Here is a 21,933-nt window from a genome sequence, read left to right as displayed (position 1 = left end):
CTTTTTTCATGCTGTCTGCCCTGACTAAAGTCTCTTCAGAGGTGTTCTGAGGACAGGCTACGGTTTGATTGAGAACAGAATTAATCGTCTTGAGTTATGGCTTCGGACAGGAGCCATATTTGTGGACTTTTGTGTGAGGGAGGTCTGGCAAGCATGACTCTTCAATTTTGGCTGGAATTTCAAAGACATGACGGTGTCTTATGGAGGAGAGAATGAAGTGGCAGCGCTTCAGGGCTGTGCTGTCAAAGTCATGCGTGTATGCTAATGTGTCTCTAATAAATCAGATGTGCGTTGATCAACTCGCTTATTTATATTTCAACTCACTCTGGGCCAAGCATATGGGCCTTCATGATAGAAGTGTAATGAGATAAGGCTGCAAATTTCAACCATTAACAACATGCAGATTTGTTGTGCATCAAAAATTTCTGATGACTGTTGATAGATTTGATATCACTTAATGATTGTGTCATGTGGTTACAATATTTAGATGTGCTGCTAAATTCTTGGATAAGGGGACCTCGAGGACGCAAGGTAGTTTAGTAGCTTTTTATTCTCTATTTAATTCTTAAGAGATCTTGCAGAGCTGTGGAATTATCAAATGCCTGATGTTTTGACAGCACTTTAAAGAGAGTTAAGTGTTTACTATATTTTCAAAAATATTAGCATATACTTGTTCAGCACTACCCAGAACATATTTTTAATAATAATAATAATAATATTTATTGTAATTCACTATACAGTGTATATATATATATATATATATGCAACATTATAGTAATTATATAATAATTTATTATTATCATAACTAATAATAAGTGCTGTTATTAATTAATAAATTTATAATAATGCAATTTATTATAATTACTATTATTATTATTATATTAATATTTAAATAACTGTTATTCATAATATTTAAATAACTTCATAAATATAAGTTCATTGGTAAAATGTAAATTACAATATAGTCAATAAAATGAATGATAATGATAATAATGTCATTATTATTATTATTAATAATAGTAATTAAAATAACGTAATTATTGTAATAATAATTATTATTATGAATATATAAAAATAAGAATTATTATTATCATTATTATATTTCTTCATTTTGACACAATAAAAGTAATAATTAGATGATTAAAACAAAATGCATTATGAATATATTAAAATTATATTTCTACTATTAATATGAATAATAATTTAAAAAACTATAATAATGGTTATGTATACTATTATATTTATGCAAAATAGTTGCAAATTTGTTTTTGTCTTGATTTTATTGTCTAACTGTAAAGTTTAAAGCAATATGTACTTCTCATCTGAGTATGAATGGTTGTTACTCATTTTGGGTAATTAATGCAAAAAATACAACACAATAATAAATAAATTACTTTACCATTTGTCTTCCCTTCTGTTTGTGCTATTTATTGGTGGACCTAACATTGAAAAATCAATGAGCCCTTTAGATAACAATAATCACAATATGTGCTGCAGTCCCAACAAGCTTGGATCTTAACACAATCCTGATGTACTACAATGACCAAGGCCAGGTTGTTTTAAGGGGATTGCCCTCTAAATAAATAAATAAGCAAACAGAAGTGCCGAAGACTTCAGAGCTATCGGTGCATACAGAGGAAACAGTTGGAAGCACAAGTAGATTCTTGGAAGTCGTCTATTTTTCCTGCACTAACAATATCTTCACCGAGGAGTTCAAGCCAGGTTTTCTGCAGAGCATGCTCTTTTGCGTTTAAAAGCCTAGTGATTATGTTGGCGTGTTGATTTCTTAATTCTCTGTGTGCTGTTCTGTCTGCCATAACCCTCACAGACACAGGGGCCGCTGTGAGCGCTCCGCAACCTGAGAGTCTGCTGCTGTGACTCAGGGAGTTTCAGACGCAGGCGGAGCCCCTTTTGGGCTGAAGTTTATTTACGCTAGACAGCGGGGTGAAGTCAGGGAAGAGAGCTGAGCCCGAAGAGAAAGTAGAACAGCAGAGGACAGCAAAGTTTGCCGTTACACAAGACAGTGGTTGGCTCTTTTTGTTCAGAAAAACAGAGTCCAGTTGCCAAATGGAGAGCAGGGCCGTTCACATGAAACTTTTTCCACAAGGAACGTGCGGCCATAAAACAATTCCTCTTCATCTGCAGGCATGTTTAAACCTTCTGTGGTCTGCAGATTCAGCAGAATGGTTGTAGAAATATGAGAGACAAATGTTAAATATTTGGTTGATAGATTTTGAGGGATAGCAATGGGGATCATTTTGTTTGTGGTAATAACAAATTATTTAAACAGTAAGCATACTAGATAGATAGATAGATAGATAGATAGATTTATTTAAAATGATTAAAAGTGGCACTTAAGGCTGCCAATCCTTGATTTAAATATGAAGATCCCTTCTATGTAAAGCGCTTTGAGTGCCCAGAAAAGCGCTATATAAATGAAAGGAATTATTATTATTATTAAAGATATTCTGTATTTGGTATGGCATAAAAATCACAATTACATGCCATATTTAATAATATAATATAATAGCAATATAAGATTTTATTTATGTAATGCTGTACTTTGAAATAATATATTTTTTAAGATAATGTAATTATTTATGATACTGTACTTTGACATAATATATCTATTTATTTATTTTTATACATTTATTTACGTGGTAAAATTCCCAATAAAGAATTTATTTAGTAGATTAACTCAAGTAATGGCCTCATTATGATGGTATTAGGGAGGATTACGGTCATTATCACAGATTGACTTGACATAAATCTGCTGTAATTCAGCCTGAGGGTCTGGATTTGGGTTCACTGAAAATCAAAGAGAGATTGTGCTAATGATGGACTTAAGACAGGGCAGTTGGAGGCCAGCATTTGTTTATGGCTCTTTGCACTGGCTTGACATTACATTTGGAAAAACAATCATTTGTATGTTAGCAAATAACAATAGGCACTTATCTGTCGTTATCGATGCCTCTGCCTGGATTTCGTCCTCCAAATCTGCCATTATATTTTATATAATGTGGTTTCAAGTACTTCCCTCTATACATTATCGGAGTACTGGAGTTTGTGTTAAGTGAACACTTGCAACATATTGAGTTTCTCATTCGCCTTTCTGTACACTCTGTGTGTGTGTGTGTGTGTGTGTGTGTGTGTGCGTTCTTTGCAGTTATTTTTAACACCAGTTTACATTCTGCTGTAAGTGTCTGCTGCCTTCGATCATTTTGTTCATCCTCAAGATTGTTTTGCAGTGACCACAGACTATTGCAGGTGTAAAGTAGGGCTGTGCGATTTGGGGGAAAATATCAAATTGCGATTTTTTTGACATATTGCGATTTTAAATTTCCGTGACGCAGGATTCGCGCCGCGTGGGGCAGAGAGGAGCGAGTATGAGATGCATTCACAGACACAGGCTGTGTGTGCAGTCTTCTGAATTGGCGAACATGCATCATAAACTTATTTCAAATTAATCTGTTGGGGAGATAAAATGTGTAAGATAACGTTCACGTACTAACAAAAACATCTAAGAATGTATCTTTTATTCTCCAGTACTGAAAACAGAACCGATAAGGGAGCTTTTGATATGCGCTGTGACGCAGCTCTTGCAAATGACCTTTTTTGTTCGTTGTCTGTCATTTCGAAGCTTAAGTTGCATACGGTTTTCTTTAGTTTTAATTTGCCTAATTGTCGATCTGACCAAGTAGACGCCATAATCCCACTCTGTCTCTCTCCCGTCCCGCTTTCTGTTTTTTTGTTTTTATTTTAATGGTGGGTGTTTACTCAGTTGGCTAGAGCAGTGCTGATTGGGGAGAACAGAGGTGTGCTCACTCTATTGGTTAGTAAGACTGCAACTCAAGGCTGGCAGTCATGCATATCGCGTCCATATCGCAGGCTTTGCGATTAGAAAATCGCAACGTCTCAAATCGCGATTTCGATTAGATTTCGATTAATCGCACAGCCCTAGTGTAAAGAAAACACGACCTAAATAAAATAATAATTATATTTTAGGGATGTGCAACAGTGATCGAGTACTCGAGTACTCGACCATGACAGCGACGATCGATCATTAAATCGATGATCGAGGGGAAAAAAACATTTCTGATTGGTTATAGCAGAACTTTGGGTGGTACTCTGAGCTCTGATTGTTTAGCTTGCCACAGCATGTGGTCCAAAGCACAGACGTGTACCCCCCCCCAAGTACTCGAGTACTCGTTTTTGAAACCTATCAATGATCGAAATGAGTAATTGCCAAAAATGCCCATCCCTATTATATTTTATATGTGTATATAATCAAATATTGCATATTATACTGCCGTGCAAAGGCAAAAGACCGTAACTTTGATTTTGATCGAAAATGAGTTATTGATATTTTTAGGACATTCAAGACATCCTTTATCATGTGTATAAGCCCCGAAAAGCCCCGGAGAAACCAAGGCAGAACACCGTATAACACCAGTTACGGCTCTTTCACTTTGTTTGGAACACTCAAATTGAGTTACGGCATTCTGCCTTTGTTTAGCCATGCGTCAATATGAAGTTACGGTGCCGGCTTGGAGTTAAACGAATTAGAAAGATCACGATCTACCAAATAGCTCCATATAACAAAGCACTGTAAAGACTAGATACCTTGGCAGCAATACGTAATCGTGAATAACATTTAAAAAAAAAAGTATTATTATTTTTTTCCTTTTTATAATGCAGATTGTTTGCCAGGGTGTCACTTCTGGTTGGATGCATGTGGACTCGAATGCCGTAGCATGTAGCATGATCAATCATAAAATCAGTACTAACAGTTCGCAATTAAATCCATATCCTACCTTTTCTTGTAACCCAATAAAATCAATCCATGGCGATGAACGTCATCGGAGATGTTTAATCCACAAGCATTCTGAGCAAGTCGTTCTTTTAGGTTAGGCTATTTTCATTCAAGTCAATATAAAAGCAATTATGCTATGTCTAGCATTCTTTTACGTTACTGAGCATAGTAACAGTAGCCACTCATGTTTAACATCTAGTCTGCTTGTTACGGTCAAAAAACAATTAATACAGTCACATTACTATACGCAATAGCCTATGAGACAGTCCATGATCACTAGATTTTATACAGGTGTTACTATAACGATTTTGTAAATTCCAAATATTGATAATGTGTAAGTTACTGCATTTTGCCTTGGTGTGACTTCTCACTTTTTGCAGACTACAGTAACTTCAAAATAGGGGTAAAAATCAAGTTTGAGCTCACAGTTTTTTAATGTAGATCATTTTCATTACTAAAACATTTAATTGTTAAATTTCCAGTGTCCTACCTATAATTAATTTGGCTGGACATATAAAAAACTTTAAAGTCATTTTTATCAGTTTCACACTCTAGCGAGTTAAGGTCTTTTGCCTTTGTAGGGCAGTATATAGAATAGTAATATTCAGTTTTATTGAAATATAAAATAGAATATTATGAATTACGATGCTTTTTCTACCTTTATGAATCTTGAAAGCTTTTGTGCCCTATTTATTGTAATTGAATGGGAAAAAGGGACCTGGACATTATTCAGAATTTCTCAATTTTTCAATGTTGGGTGATCTAATTGCTTTATAGGAAGTGTGTGTCTCTAACATATACTGTAGGGTCATCTCTCTCACTCTTCTCCATAGCTGATGCCCGTCCTCTTTGCCCCCCTTTCAGCAAAATGTTTTTTTAAAGGACAAAGAAGAGCAGGTGGTGCATGTGCTGGACTGTCAGTGAGTATTTTTATGTGCTGGTCTGTACGACCGATGTTAGTCTGACACAAATTCTTATGTTCAGCACAGTTCTGGAAACACTGTTTACATAATGTCTGTCTCTCAACCATTTTCCTCATATATTAGGTGGAATTTGAGGGGTGCCAAAGCCAAAATCAGTGTTTGAGTAGACTGATATCTGATGACTTAAAACACTGGAGTCTCTTTAAAAATATTCTGAGATTTGCCAGATTTGCAACATTCTCTGTGCTTGTAGTATAAATCTGTTAAGAGCAGAAAATTATAGTATTAAGTGAGTTTCTTTCTTTTCAGTTGTAAACACAGATCAGCATGACAAATGGATTTTCAAGTCTCACAAGTGCTTTAGTGCAGGCTATGTGTTATGGTGCATTATTTACCAGTAATAAACATTGAAAGCATTGAATCGGTCATCCCAGATGACCCTGCAGGAATGGATCTTTCTTAGAGACCTTCTTCCCTTGGTACTTTAATCAGGCATAATTTGGAAAGCACTTCCTTTGGATGGTCAGTCTCCATCAGATTTTACCAACGCAAGCAAATCATGACTTTCTTACACTTAAGCCCATTTCTATATGTTGTGTGCTTATGTAGGGTGTATTTTTAAGCTAAGGAACCAATTTTCAAGAGTTGTTTGCTGCTGTAGTTCTTGCTTTCTTTAAATTTAATTGATTATTTTAATTGTGTTTTGGACTAAATATTGAACCACTTTAGATGTGGTTATGCCGTGGGTCAGAAGGCTTTTCAAATGTGCTCATTAGTGACTGTGAATGTGAGTGTGTGATTGGTAATTAGATTTGAGGGACTAGGAGAATGAAAATCGCATAATAACTGCTGTCATATTTTGTGCTCATTATTTGGCTTGTTTATTAACCAAGTTGACCCTTTGTTGCTTAGGTCAGAAAAATGAGTTTTTAAAAAATCTTTTTTTAAAGTGTTTCTGGCAATAACGGCGATGGTAAAAATAGTTTCTACTTCACCCGATTTGCCATCACAGCCATTTTATTTAAATGAAGAGAAGCTTTCTGTGTTTTTTCATAATTCAGTCTTTCAGAGCAAATGAAGGTAAAAGAAGCAGTAAATGGTATGTTTTAGCTTCTTTTATGAGTTTGCCATATGCATGAAGACAATCGTGAGCTCTGGATTTATGTTAAGCCATTGCTGTTTATTTATTCAGTATTTACTTCTAAATAAGTTGTAAAGCATATTGGTTCAAATGTTTGCGGGACCAATTGTCGTTGAATAAATTAAAAAACAACCAGCTATCTGTGGATAGTGCATGGATGATAATCATAATGTTCTGTTTCTCTGTGATAAAGGTTTGGAATCCCTGTCTGGTAATGAATGCATCCATATGCTAATGGTACATAATGTTCTCATGCCGTTTTTCTCAGAAAGGCCAGGGTTTTTTTAGATTACTCGCTTTGTGATGTTTCCAGATAGCTTGAGGTGTCCAAGTGACCTCCTCACACCGAACACATAAAAATACAAACAGCATTTTCTGCTCTTTTGAAGGAAACTGTTGGCAGATGATGAGACTCATGTGACATGTTTTTTCCCTGTGATTTATATCCATGCACATTCACCCAAAGACTATCAATAGGAAATATCCCTTACATGTTTTCATGTTTGTTTATAGAACCACATTAGCATATATAATGTAATGGTAAATGTGCCAGCTACACTCTTAAAAATAAAGGTGCTTCACGATGCCATAGAAGAACCTTTTTGTCTAAACGGTTCCATAAAGAACCTTTAACACCTGAAGAACCTTTCTGTTTCACAGAAGGTTCTTTGTGGTGAAAGAAGGTTCTTCAGATTACAAAAAGGTAAGAAAGAGATGGTTCCTTAAAGAACCTTTGACTGAATGGTTCTTTGTGGAACCAAAAATGGTTCTTCTATGGCATCACTTGAAGAACCTTTTGAAGCACCTTTATTTTTAAGAGTGTATCGCAGTTTTCACCTCTCAGTGGGCTGTAAAACGTAAACTACTATATATACATTACTATTTAAAAAAAAATTTTGGCCGGTAAGATTTTTTAAATATTTTTGAAAGAAGTATTTTATTCTTACCAAGGCTGCATTTATTTGATCCATAATAGTAAAAACAGTAATATTGTGAAGTATATTACAATTAAAACAAGTTTCTTATTTTTATATATTTTAAAATAATATGTATTCCTGTCATGACAAAGCTGAATTTTAAGCAGCCATTACTCCAGTCTTCACTGTCATATGATTCTTCAGAAATAATTATAATATGCTGATTATAAATGATGAAAACAAAACCTTGATACATTTTTTTCCAGGGTTCTTTGATAAATAGAAAGTTCGAAAGATAAACGGAATTAATTTAAAATAGAAAATTTTGTAACATTATAAATGTCTGTAGTGTCAGTTTAGAGCAATACAATGCATCCTTGCTGAATAAAAGTATTATTCTTTAAAAAATACAGGCCCCATACTTTTGAATGGTAATGTATTTGTATAGAATGTCTTGATTGGCCTATTATTTTTACTGTATGTAGTAATTGTTTAAGGATTTGTGTTTGAAATGTTCAGTTTGAGTACTTAACATTCTTAAAAAATGTGAATAAAAAATCGTCCTTCGATCTGTAAGGAGTTTGCATTTAATGTAAGTCATAATTTATTAATTTGTCAATTATTTCATGAAATGAACTGCTGTTTTTAGAAGGTTTGTTATTTAAAAACCATGGTGGCTAGCTTTTTCTCTATTTAAAGACAACTCAATGAAGCAAAGCCGTGTTATCAAGGTAACATTCTGATTTAAATTAAGTGCCACTAATGTGACGTACAGCTTCTTAGTGCTTACTTTAGGTGCTTCAGTGTCAGTAGGGCACAGTGATGCTCACTGTCAAATGAGTTTCACATGGTTCCAGAATGACGCACAACTGTAACAGCATACATACAGAAGCTCACAAGCCCTTATGTAAGTGCTCTTATAAGTGCACATGTGTAACCGGCACTGTGCGAGCGGACACATGCTATCTGACAGTCTCTTAGCTTCGCTGAAGTATGCACTTTCTTCTGATTCTGCTATTAAACTGTCGTCTCTGCAGCAAATGAGCTGGAAAATATGGTGCGTCTGCTCATCAGCTCATAACCCTGAGCCAATCAAGACATTTGCTGGACAGCCAGTGATAAAGGGGCTTTTTCAAGTGATCGCAATCCATCAAGATGGTTTAATTGCTGAAATGTGGCCTATTTATTCCGAAGTTTGCGGCTTGCTGAAGTGGAAAACATTTGTCCTGGCTTTCTGTCTGGGCTGGTATCCTAGTTACCGGTGGTCTGTCTTTGCGGGAAGCTGAGTAAACATCATGTTTTTCATTCGCGGGAAACCTTCACCCACACAAGCTGTAGCTTTATTTAAGTTTGCAAGCAGGAGGTGTGTGCATAAGCAACTGCATGTTCATTTATTATTCATAAGTACCTGAAATGGAGTGGGGGGGTGGGAATTAACAGAATCACATGAAGAATTTTGGCCTCACGACTCGCAAAATCAGTGTTAAAGTTCTAACTGAAAAAAACCCCCGAATTTGATTCATTCTGTGTCTTTCATGCTGAAACAAGTGTATAAAAATCCATATTGCATTTCATTAATGATTTGTAACGTCTCTTGAGTAGAAATCGCTGGTCAGTACATGTCCAAAATATTCATGCCTTCAGAACCACATACGCAGATTAGTATTCCACAGCTCTGCCAAACATCTGCATGATAGATGAGCTCTACCTTGGCTCAAAAGTTTCAACTCTTACTTTATGCACAAAAACTGCATAACTCACTGCTTGTTAGGGGTGGGAATCACCAGAGGCCCCACGATACGATATTATCACGATACTTGTGTCACGATACAATATTATTGCGATTTTAAATATATCGCAATTTATTACCTTTTTCCAACTTCAAATTATGTCCCCAAATGAAAACTTTGGCAACATCTGTTTTAACTAAAAAGAAACATTTCTCAGTGTTTATCTCACTTCAATTTTATTGTTGCCGTGCAAAATGGGATTGTCAAGCAGACAAACTGACCAACACTTTCATAAAAACCTTTCATAAATGTTGTATGCACCTGGCAAACTCAACTATTTGTATTACAGTCTAGTCTAGTCCACCTTAATTAAATGTAAACAGGTATGCACTGCTGTGCTACTACAGGTATTTTGAACAATGCAACTTGAACTTGTACGAAAAAGTTGTGCAGACCCTTCAGCAATTGGGGCATTTGAAAGTAAATTACTGTTACATTTAAAATAAATAAAACATAGTCTTACATTAAAATAAAAATGTTACATTTAAATTAAACATAACATGTACTCTTAAAGTAAACAATGTGCTACAACAGGTATACTATACACTGCTGTGCTCTTAGTATATTTTACTTTCATTTATTCCATTGTCTATTGGAATTCTTGATTCTGATTAGCTGGCAGATATGCATTGAAACCGTTTAATGCACAGGTAGTTCCAAGTCAGTTTAATCACAGTTCTGTATTAATGCGCTGCTGCTTTAATTGACACACAAACGCACACACACATCACTCGCACAGAGAGAGAGAGAGAGATCCTGCTGCGCACACAGAAACGTTCAGGACTAGGCCAACATAAACTTGTCAACACTGCCCCGCTACTTTTATTAGTAAAATGGTTTAGAAACTGGATCACTGCATTATATACCTCAGCAACGGAGAGGAAAAATCTCTGTTTGAGTAACTAAACTAACAACTTCATTGTTTGTAGAGAGAGACGCACAGACACAGGTAATCCACACACACAACTGTCATCTTTCTCTCTTGAACAAACCATCAATAATTAATTCAAATAAATGTTATAATTCTGTAATTCTATAATTCTGTAACTGACGAAAATAACCGTAATTTTTACCCATTCTGTCAAATAATGCACTGCAAAGAGCAATACTAGTTTTAACTTGTCTATAACTTGGCAAATGACCATGGAATAAGTGGGATAATCAACGGCTTGCCGTGCATTAAAGGATTTTAGAAAAAACTCACCCAAATCTAGTGGACTGTAAAGAAATTGATTTTATTATTCTACTAAATAGTATAATAAAAGATCGATACTTGGCGTCCGTGTATCGATACAGTATAGCCGCAGAAAATATCGCGATACTATGCTGTATCGATTTTTTCACCCCTACTGCTTGTATAATTATCAAAAAATAGATTGTGGTGAAACATCCCACAAACAATTTGCGTTTTCTGCTTAATATTATGGGAGGTTGCTTTGTAGCAAAGAAAGAAAAAACAAGATGATTTTAAATTATATTCTGTTTTTGCATGAGAGCAGCTGGTTTTATACTTTATAGTTTACCTCATCAAAAGCGTAGCCAAAGCACATTGGTAATTTTTCCACTTGTACCACATCCCATTTGTTTGTGATAAAAAGTTTCCCAAACTGACATCTAACACAGTTGAAACTGGTCCCGAAGTTGTAATTCGGCCTTTTTACAGCTGCTTTTGCAATGTTTTTTGAGAGCAAATTGTGTGTGCTTGAAGACCGTTGTGCTGTTTTTTTTTTGCCCCCTTTCCAGCACCAAACCAAATATTGACCAGGAACAATTAAGTGGTTATAATGTCCCTATCTGTTCTGTCCCCATCCTTTCCGCAGTGGCCCACAAATCATCTGTTCATCGCAGACCTAATCGTTTCCATAGCAGGCTCTTTTATTGCACATGCTGGAATTTCGAGGGGAAGGGTATAGCAATAACAGAGTTTTGGGAGTCAGAAAGGGGAAGAGAGAGAGAAAATCCAGACGAAAGCTTTAGTGTCTATTAGTGATTTAGGTAGCTCTGTCTCATTCTCACATGCTGTTACTTTTTTTTAATACATGGTACACAAAAGGAGCATTATGAAAATGTTCATGCAGTTGTTTTGCATACAACAACAGTTTTATGTGTCATTTTGAGATTGCATTTGAGAGCAGCAGAGATTTTTATTAAATGATGACTGAGAATGGCTGAAAGATATTTTTTGTTTAATTGGCTAATATAAAAATTCTGTACTATTTAAATAAATGTAATCTGTATAAATGAAAAATAAAACACTAAAAACTAAAATCAGTCATTGTAAATTCTACAAGTGAATTTATGCATTATTATAGTTAGAATTGATATTTATTTTGAGATTTGCTAAAGATTACAGTGTTATTGAATGATTGTGTTTTAAAAAACCTTAAGTGGTCATTAGATAATGGGAATCATAATCTAAATGTAAAAATTAGCATGCACAATTAAAGATCCAAGAATTCTGAGTTTCTCTGTTATCAATAACTATAGTGGTACCAGTATATTGTGCATCCCTGGTTTTTGTCCTTTTTGGACCCTGACAGTCTGTCAAGTTGTTTTAGAAGCATTATGTACCGATATTTATCATTGTAAAGTGATTTTGAAGTAGCTTTGTTTTTAAAATCAAATAATAATGTGATTTTCTCATTGTAGTAATTCAGCGCACCATCATAAGCAAGGTTTGTGTTTACGTTTTATGTGTATGTGAATGCGTTCTTGTGAACTCACACACTTAAGCCACTGGAAATCCCTTCCCCACATGATCAGTCCTGACCAGTGTCACCGTGGTGCAGTTTTGTTGCTCTCAGCAGCTGTGGGACGGGGGAAATACATCTTGTTGTCACTAGACGCGGGCTAGACGAAGGAGAATGGGGAAAAATGGGTGTGTAGGGGATCCTCAGCAGAAACGTTTCTTCAGAGTAAATTAGATTTTTTAACAGCCCTCTCCATCCCCAAAGCCGCTATTAATTTAACCTGGATTTACTCTTCCAGTTACAATTTAGAAAGGGATCAAATAAAAACACTGTCATAGAAAATCTTGATACCTTTAGCAGATTTGGTGCCACTTACTAGCTCTGCTGATTTATACTGCAGTTAGCAAAGGAGCGGAGAAATAGAGGACGAGAAATCAATTGCACCCTCCAAGGCTTATTTATGGCTGCGCAAAAGCAGAGGACGGAGAGGACTGCTGGTAAACTTGGCACCAGAGGAGCTCAACTGCAGAGGACAGAGCTGACAATGAGCCAAATGATAACATATTGTACATACAATGTTTAATAAGAATAATTTATGTATTTATTTGTAATTTATTTGTTTAATAATAATATAAACATGCTGTTCATTCATTTTATACCCAGTTAAATTTTCTCTTCCTGTTTCAGATCCAAGCAGAGGACCTCATTTTACGGGCTGCCGCTCCAGAGAGCAGGAGACCTTCCGTTGCTGGTGGAGCGCTGGGATCTTCCAGAACCTCACCGAGCCTGGAGCTCTCAGGGTCTTCTACCGGACAAAAAAGTAAGAGACAAACACTGAAAGACAACAACTACCTTAAGGTTTTAAAAAGACAGGGCGGAGGAGGATACATTTCATTTAATAAACAAAAGCCGTTCCTCCTGCCAAGATGCAGACCTTGCACTGTCACATGTGCCGATAAAGAGAAGGCAAAATGGAATGATTAAAGTTACACAGGACTCAGGAGAATGAAAAGACTGTGATTAATGAAATAAATGTATTACATTCTTAAATAGGATTCAGGGTCTAGAAGACTACAAATCAGCCAATTTTATAATATAATATAATAATAATTTTAAGAGTTATTAATACATTTTAACAATAAATTTGGAATCATGAAGATAATATAATAATTTTAATACATTTTAATAATACATTTGGAATCATGAAGATCTTTTTATGTTTTTGAAAGAAGTCTCTTATTTTGCTCAAGAAATGTTTCTTAATATTATCAGTGTTGAAAACATTGTTTCTTGAGCAGCAAATCACTATATTAGAATGATTTCTGAAGACTTGTGTAATGGCTGCAAATTCAATCATTTCATTTGATATAAAAAAATATCAGTTAGAACCAGTTAGAACAAAACAGTTCTTTAAAATGGTCAAGTTCTTCACAATAGTATTGTTTTTACTGTATTTTTTTTTATCAAATAAATGCAGCCTATATTAATAAATGTTCATAATTTTTTCATTTAAATTGTGTATAATTTGGTGGACCATTAACATTTTTGGGTAAAATTAATATAAATTTATATTAAAGGGATAGTGAAAATGAAAATTCAGTCATTAATTACTCACCCTCCTGTCGTTCCAAATCTGTAAGACCTTTGCTCATATTCTGAACACAAATTAAGATATTTTTGATGAAATACGAGAGCTTTCTGACCCTGCATAGACAGCAACGCAACTACCACATTCAAGGTCAGGAAAGGTAGTAAGGGCATCATTAAAATGGTGATGAGTGTTCCTGTTGCTCAGTGGTAGAGCATTGCGTTAGCAGCGCAAAAGGTTGTGGGTTCAATTCCCAGGGAACACACATACTGGTAAAAAATGTATAGCCTGAATGCACTGTAAGTCGCTTTGGATAAAAGTGTCTACTAAACGCAAAAATTATTTATTATTATTATTATTAAAATAGTACATGCGACAACAGTGGTTCAACCATAAAAATATTTAAAATACCAAAAATATCTTAATTTGTGTACCGAAATTGAACAAAGGTCTTACAGGTTTGGAACAACATATGGGTGAGTAATTAATGACAGAACTTACATTTTTGGGTGAACTATCCCTTTAATTGTCTCGTGGTGTAAAAAATTAATTGCTACAATGTATGAGTACATTAATTATGAGGACATAAAAACTGCATCCATAATAATTATCAAATGCTATTTAAAATGGTTTTGTATAGAGCAGTGTTTCTCAACTTCAGTCCTCCGGACCCACTGCTCTACACATTTTGTATGTCTTCCTTATTTAACGCACCTGATTCAAATCATCAGCTCGTTAGGAGGGAGATCCATGAACTGAACTGAGTGTGTCAGATAAGAAAGACCCAAAATGTGCAGAGCAGTGGGTCCCGAGGACTGGAGTTGAGAATCACTTAGATAGAGTATAGCATGTCTCACTGTATTGTATGATTTAATGTTTTCATCATCATTTGTACGTATTTCAAGCCAACTATCCATAGAATCCATGCAGTGCAATGAGGTGTCTAATATTTGTATACATCTAATAATATTGTTTTCTTTATTAACTGCCATATAGTGCCCTCTCAGAATGGCAGGAGTGTCCAGACTACACACATACTGTGAAAAACGAGTGCTACTTCAACAAGACCTTCACACACATCTGGACCTCCTACTGCATTCAGCTGCGCTCAGTTCGTGAGAACATAACCTATGACGAGACCTGCTTTACAGTGGAGAACATAGGTGAGTTAATAGCTGTGAAACTGCTCCATGAAGGTTTACACAATTACAGAATGATCTATGTTGGAGGTCTGACTTCAAATGTTTTGTGTCTTTCCAGTGCATCCTGACCCACCAATTGGGCTGAACTGGACTCTACTGAATGTGAGTCGCTCAGGGTTGCACTTTGACATCCTTGTGCGCTGGGCCCCCCCTCCGTCAGCAGATGTGCAGACGGGCTGGATGAGCCTGGTGTACCAGGTTCAGTACCGGGTCAGAAACGCCTCCCACTGGGAAATGGTATGTCCTTAAAATGTTTCTGGGCAGTTATTAAAGTAACAATATTGTGTGTGGGAGAGATTCATTTTGATTATATGCCATACACATGACTTATAGTCACAGATATTTTTTGCTTTGAACTTTCACCCAGCTACTGAAATTGCAACACTTTCAGTAGATAATAAAAGTAATGTAATGAAAACAGTAAAATTGTTATAACATTTGTATAAAATGTTCTTGCTTTAAATAGTCAGATGATGTGCCAAAGTGATATGCAACTATAATGCAGTCAACATACTTGGAACTAACTATCTATCTATCTATTTAGCGCAAATACTGTAGTGTCTCGTTAAAAGGTTGTAAAAGCATGCATAAATAAATATACAAATGCTGCTTAAATAATATATCATTCATATTAATATATTAAAACTAACCTTGTTTACACTTTATTTTACTGTGTCCTTGTTACAATGTAATTATACATTTAAGTACTAAGTAATATTAATAAACTACATGTACTATACTTACTATATGGTTAGGGTTAGGATTAGGGTTTGGTTTAGGGTTAGTTGCATGTAATTATGCATAATTTATTGTTATTACTATAGTAAGTACAGTACATGTAACTTGTCACAAGGGCATCGTAACATTAAGTGTTACCCTAACCTTTAAGGGTGTGCTCCAAGTGTGTGTTCACGTGTGTGTGTGCACTTTGGATGGGATAAATGCAGAGCACTAAATCCGAGTATGGGTCACTATACTTGGCCACATGTCACGTCATGTAACGTCACTTTAACATTTTTATCAGCCAGTAAGGATTAAAAATGAGCAGATCTGTAGCATGAAATAATGTAAATCTAGAGAATCCATCTTTAAAAGTAAGTTTGTGGAGTTCATCAGACCATCACAGAACATTCTGTAGCTGTTTTGATCTTCCTCTCTTGATGTACTCCCAGGCATTGCGGTGGAGGAAATTGGCTATACCACGCTATTTATTGTATTCTGAGAAATACAATTTTGTGTTGGAGACACATTATAAGCCAGTATTCATCTACTCTTTCTAAAAGGGTCACCGCTGGTCCAGAGCAGTCATATGTGCTCTGTAATTCAGGCTTGGTTCTGGGAGATCTTTGCATCTGGCAGGATCTTCAGGGGCTCTCTCGGTTTTACACTCCCCGACAGCCACGTTCCCCCGGCCTGCCCAGCGGTCCTGCCCAGCCTGAGCAGACACACAAAAAACCACACTGAGCCACATGTTAAATCACTGCCGTATGTTGGCAGGCCTGAATAGATCAGAGGGGAATGATTCACTGTTACAGTTATTCCTGTAGGCCCTCTGCTGAGGTCACATACAAGTACATTCACTTTTTGGTGTCCTCAAGAGTTTCAGATATAAACTTTAAGGATTATTTTTAGGTTAGTATTCTCTTTGTGGCTTAAAATAAAGCTAGATTAGTACAAAAATGTAAGGCTTGGAGGAAAACAAATAAATAATATTGTTGAGAAAAGCCCCTCAAAGGAAGATAATTAAAAGTCATTATATTATTAAATATGCATTGAAAAAGTCATTGGCCTACAGTCCACTGTAATCCATTTTGCCAACTAAATTAACATTAAATCTGTTTACCATTTCTTTACACATTAAATTGACAGCCCTGGAAAAAACGCACAGTTCTTTTCATATATCGATTAGTCTCTCTGAGTAAATGTAATGGCTCACAAATGCTAGTTTATTGCTCAATCTCTTGTTTTGTGCTTTTCTTACTCACTTTTTCATCCTTTCTTATTGCAGCTGGACCTGGAGAGTGGCACACAGCAGTCCATCTACGGTTTACATACTGACAAAGAGTATGAAGTCCGGGTGCGCTGCAAGATGTCAGCCTTTGACAACTTTGGCGAATTCGGTGACAGCATCCTTGTGCATGTGGCACAGATACCAAGCAAAGGTTAGTCGACACCAGAAACTTGACTTGTTGTTTGCACAAAGTGAAAGCAGCTGTGCAGCTCAACCATCAGGAATCAGTTAAGCAAATTGCTCCAGGGTAAGAAAAGACCATTTCTCTTTGCACAGAATCAACGTTCCCGATGACATTGGTGTTGATTTTTGGAGTGATTGGATTGGTGATTCTTCTTGTCCTCCTCATCTTCTCTCAGCAGCAGAGGTGAGATTTTTTTTAAACCCCTATAAAGTGTATCTCCCAAATATGGTCATTTGTCAACCCAAAATAAAAGACAAAACAATATATATAAAAAATGTGATTCTACATATTGAAAATTTGCCCCCTTTTTTAAATTATGTTAAGCTATAAGCTGGGAATTTCTCTGTCTACACAACCCCTGGAACAACACACAATTACAAATGCATATAATGGTTTTAATTTACAAAATGTTGCTAATTTGTTTTCACAGGTTGATGGTAATATTTTTACCACCTATTCCTGCACCTAAAATTAAAGGCATCGACCCAGAGCTGCTGAAGGTAATTCTGCATTAAACATGTATAACGTTACATGAACATGTACCTTATTTTGTAAATTTTTTTAATACAAATTACATCTGTCTTGTTTTTGCAACTGCAAGTAATTATAATAATGTGTAATACAGTATATATAGGATGGAAAATGTATTGTTCAGTGTGTTTCTGCTGATAAATAAGACAGGATAAAAGATTTAAGAATTACTGATTGATTGTTGTTTTTTTTGTTTTTTTTTGACAAAGACAATAAGCCTGGTATGTTGCTCGTCATAAAATGCCTACAATTACAGAAATTGTCAGCAAAACAATGAGAGGTGAATACATGAATAAGAAAATTACGCAGGGTCTTACATAAGAATTATTTCAGTGTTGCGTTTTAAAATTAGAAGATTAAGCCTCTGTGCAAATCTTGCATGAGCTGATGAATCACTGCAGAACCTGATTGTTTTGAAAAGGCCATAATTGTTGACATGTTGTGGGTGTTATCCCATAATTATTTAAACCTCCAAAAAGCTTGGGGACTTGTTAATTAAACAACCCTCGTACTCCATTTTTAGAGTGTAGTGTAAGCATGAAACAATTAAACCCCAAGAGCAATCGAGAACAAACACACCTATGCCCACATAAAAATTTAATGTATGAATGTAGTTTTTCTATCACAGTTTTATTTTATTTTTTTATAGCACTTATGTCCTATCTAATAACACCATATATTCTCTCTTTCACTGACAGAATGGAAAGCTTGACCAGCTCAATTCTTTGCTGAGCAGTCAGGATATGTACAAACCGGACTTCTACCATGAGGATCCATGGGTGGAGTTCATCCAGCTGGACCTTGATGACCCTGCAGAGAAGAATGAGAGTTCTGATACACAACATCTGCTGGGCTTGTCCCGCTCAGGCTCTTCTCACGTCCTTAATTTCAAAAGCGACGACGATTCGGGTCGTGCTAGCTGCTACGACCCAGAAATCCCAAATCCCGAGGACTTGGCTTCCCTTCTGCCTGGTCATTCTGGACGGGGAGATAACCTCCCTCTGGTTTCCAGAAGCAGCTTGTCCATCCCTGACCTTGGCGTCCAACAGACATCAGAAGTTGAGGAGACGCCCATTCAAACGCAACCTGCTGTGCCCAGCTGGGTTAACATGGACTTTTATGCCCAAGTAAGCGATTTCACACCAGCAGGAGGAGTGGTGCTTTCACCTGGACAACTGAACAGCTCTCCGGAGAAAAAGAAGGAAGAAGAGAATGAGAAGAAGATACAGTTCCAGCTGGTTTCCGATGGAGCCTACACCTCAGAGAACACAGCCAGGCAACTTTCTGCCGAAGTGCCGCCCAGCCCTGGTCCTGAGCAGGAGTACCAAACATTTCCAACCCAAGCTGTTGAGGGGAACCTCTGGAACGGGGAGTACCTGGTGTCCACCAGTGATTCCCAGATACCGTACCTTCTTCCCGAAGCTACTCCAGCCCCCATACTGCCCCCAGTGTCAGACTATACTGTAGTGCAGGAAGTGGACGCCCAGCACAGCCTCCTCCTGAATCCTCCTTCCTCACAGCCCGCAATATGCCCTCACAGCCCAAACAAACACCTCCCAGCAATGCCAACCATGCCTATGGGGTACCTCACCCCAGACCTTCTGGGAAACCTGACCCCATGAAGGGACTAAAAAGCGCTTTTTGGACCTTCTCACTGCTGGAAACCAAAGTTGCATGAATGGCGCGACACGGGACGGAAATTCTGCACATGAATTTTGAAAACGTTTCTTTTCTGTCAGCTGTTGCAGTAGTGCTATGCTAGCTCGCTGAGAGAGTTTAAATGTATTATCAATTAACAATCAGAAACATCAGCTGGTTACATGTAAAAAAAAATTACTACAGAAATATTCTCGCTTGCTGTGTCTGAGAACCATTTTGAAAATGTGTTTATCTTATAACAGAGATACAGATCTAGAGCTACAGTGGCATTGGGATGAAATAGATTCAATAAGATAAATTCAAACATATCTTTATACAAAATTGTTTACACACAAGTGAAAGAAGTATCGCTTTACTGTGATTTCCTTAACCTGGATTTGCTTGCATATGGAATATTAAAAATATTCCATTGCATCATATTAAGGTTCCCAAAATATTTTGGTTTCGTGGACGAGTCGATATTTTTTGATCTTGTTAAGGGAACCTGCTTTCTCAGATTTATGGGAGCCATTTTGAGCGCTGCATCCTTTCTGCACATTTTATCCTCTGCCATAGCCAGATGGATAATCTCAACAAATTAACTTTTTCAATATGCTAAAACACAAAAAAATGGGGTTGTGGTGCAGATGTGTATTTTAGCATCACTATATATGACTGTAATATTTGAGATCATTACTAGAAAATGTTGAGACAAGGTTTTGTAATGATATTAGCCCACTGAACAAGGTTACCTTTGCTTGTTCAAAAAGTGAAAAATTAACTTGTCTTTATTTGTATTAAAGGGGGTCATATGATGTTGCTAAAAAGAACATTATTTTGTGTATTTGGTGTAATGAAATGTGTTTATGCGGTTTAAGGTTTAAAAAACACATTATTTTCCACATACTGTACATTATTGTTTCTCCTCTATGCCCCGCCTTTCTGAAACGCGTTGATTTTTACAAAGCTCATCGGTCTGAAAAGCGAGGTGTGCTCTGATTGGCCAGCTATCCAGTGCGTTGTGATTGGCCGAATACCTCAAGTGTGTGATGGAAACGTTACTCCCCTTACCATACTGTGATGGTGTGTCCCGGCCGGAGCGACGAGACAAAAACATTAAAACCCATTATAAACGAGGCATTTGTTGCATCCAGTGGGGACATAATTACGGATTATAATAACATATACTGTCTTTTTACGTGTTGCGTTGCATCGCGCCGCGTAAACATAAAACCATGTCTGCATTTGTGATCGGAGAAATGACAAACAACAAGCGCTACTCTACACTGCTCAAAACTCGCGTTTGAATTGTCAGTGGCAAATTCTTTATATATAAAAAACATACTTACAGTCTGTGAGTCAGAACAGCCGGCATTGTAGTCTACTCTCCCAGGATCAGGGAACAGTCATCCATAAAATGTGCTGCACACATATATATTTGGGTTGAACTGTTGAACTGATGACCCCGGGCTGGACTCCGCTTCGTCCATGGTGAAAGCCGATCCGGCGATCCACAACGCGAAGTTAATGTATTTCCTCAGCGGAAGTGGATATCGTCCTCTTTTGGAAGGCCAAACAAAGTAGTTTCGCTTTCACAACGAAACACACAGCGTGTTCACGACATGGCGGCAGCAACAATACTACAGCGAGAATCAAAGTGAACATTTGGGCGGCGTTATGCAAATCTTCCCACATCATGACGTAGACATGTGGGGGTGTGTTAGAACGAGCCGTTTTAGGTAGGCGTGGTTGACTCATAACTTTTATATAGAACATCTCTTTGGATTTGAGACTTTAGTCCTTGAAACATTACAGATCTTCTTTATGCACCAAGAGCTTGTAACACTCCAAAGAGAAAGGAAAAATTGAAATCGCATCATATGACCCCTTTAATGTATCCAGGGCAATTGTCAAAAGAAAGCGCTTGTAGAGTCTTTGCTGTGCAATGCAAACTGTATGGTAAGTTTTCTTATGTGTTACCTTTGAACATGTAGCAGTTTTATATTGAAGAAGACACTATAAATGTGTACATGCATTTACAATGGGAGTTACATTACAGAATAGCTGGGAAAGATGTGCCAATTTTTGGACTTGTTTTATTAGACAAAGACTTGCCATTAAATAAGGCTATAATTCTTGTCAGGACAGTTAATTCAGTGATGTCCTCTAGAAACAGCATAATCTTGTGCACCACAGCCTCTATACAGGGACAAAAGCTGCTTTTAACTACAGCTATTTTATGAAATAATGCATTATAATAGAAGAAATAATAACTGGAGTATCTTTTTTGATTTACAACCATAGACTTTTAAGAGTTCTCGAGCCACATATTGGAAAACCAGTCAGTGAATTTCGCACAGATGTAATTCTATGCTGTTTATAAGTTTGTACAGAAAAAGTATTGCTTGTTAAGTTGTGTAGATGAGCTTATTTTGAGCGCTTTGTGACTCTTACATGTTCTCTGTTTTTAGAGAAGCACAGTAGAGGTATATGATGGTGAAGAAG

At 36.5% G+C, this 21,933-nt stretch overlaps 1 protein-coding gene across 1 annotated transcript in view; it reads left to right on the top strand.

Annotated features, from left to right (window-relative positions):
- The window catches only part of LOC107602865 (growth hormone receptor-like), a 33,711-nt gene extending 13,475 nt beyond the window's left edge, over positions 1–20,236 (top strand). The window contains 8 exon segments of the mRNA XM_016295474.1: positions 12,962–13,094; positions 14,859–15,025; positions 15,123–15,301; positions 17,073–17,226; positions 17,352–17,442; positions 17,690–17,759; positions 18,489–19,274; positions 19,277–20,236. Of these exon segments, the coding sequence (XP_016150960.1) occupies positions 12,962–13,094; positions 14,859–15,025; positions 15,123–15,301; positions 17,073–17,226; positions 17,352–17,442; positions 17,690–17,759; positions 18,489–19,274; positions 19,277–19,468 (1,772 nt within the window). The 3' untranslated portion in view covers positions 19,469–20,236.
- Positions 20,237–21,933: the final 1,697 nt, after the last annotated feature.

This window comes from Sinocyclocheilus grahami, unplaced genomic scaffold (assembly GCF_001515645.1).
Source record: "Sinocyclocheilus grahami isolate Dianchi unplaced genomic scaffold, SAMN03320097.WGS_v1.1 scaffold336.1, whole genome shotgun sequence".
NCBI lineage: Eukaryota > Metazoa > Chordata > Actinopteri > Cypriniformes > Cyprinidae > Sinocyclocheilus > Sinocyclocheilus grahami.
This window is presented reverse-complemented; position numbering and strand designations above follow the sequence as displayed.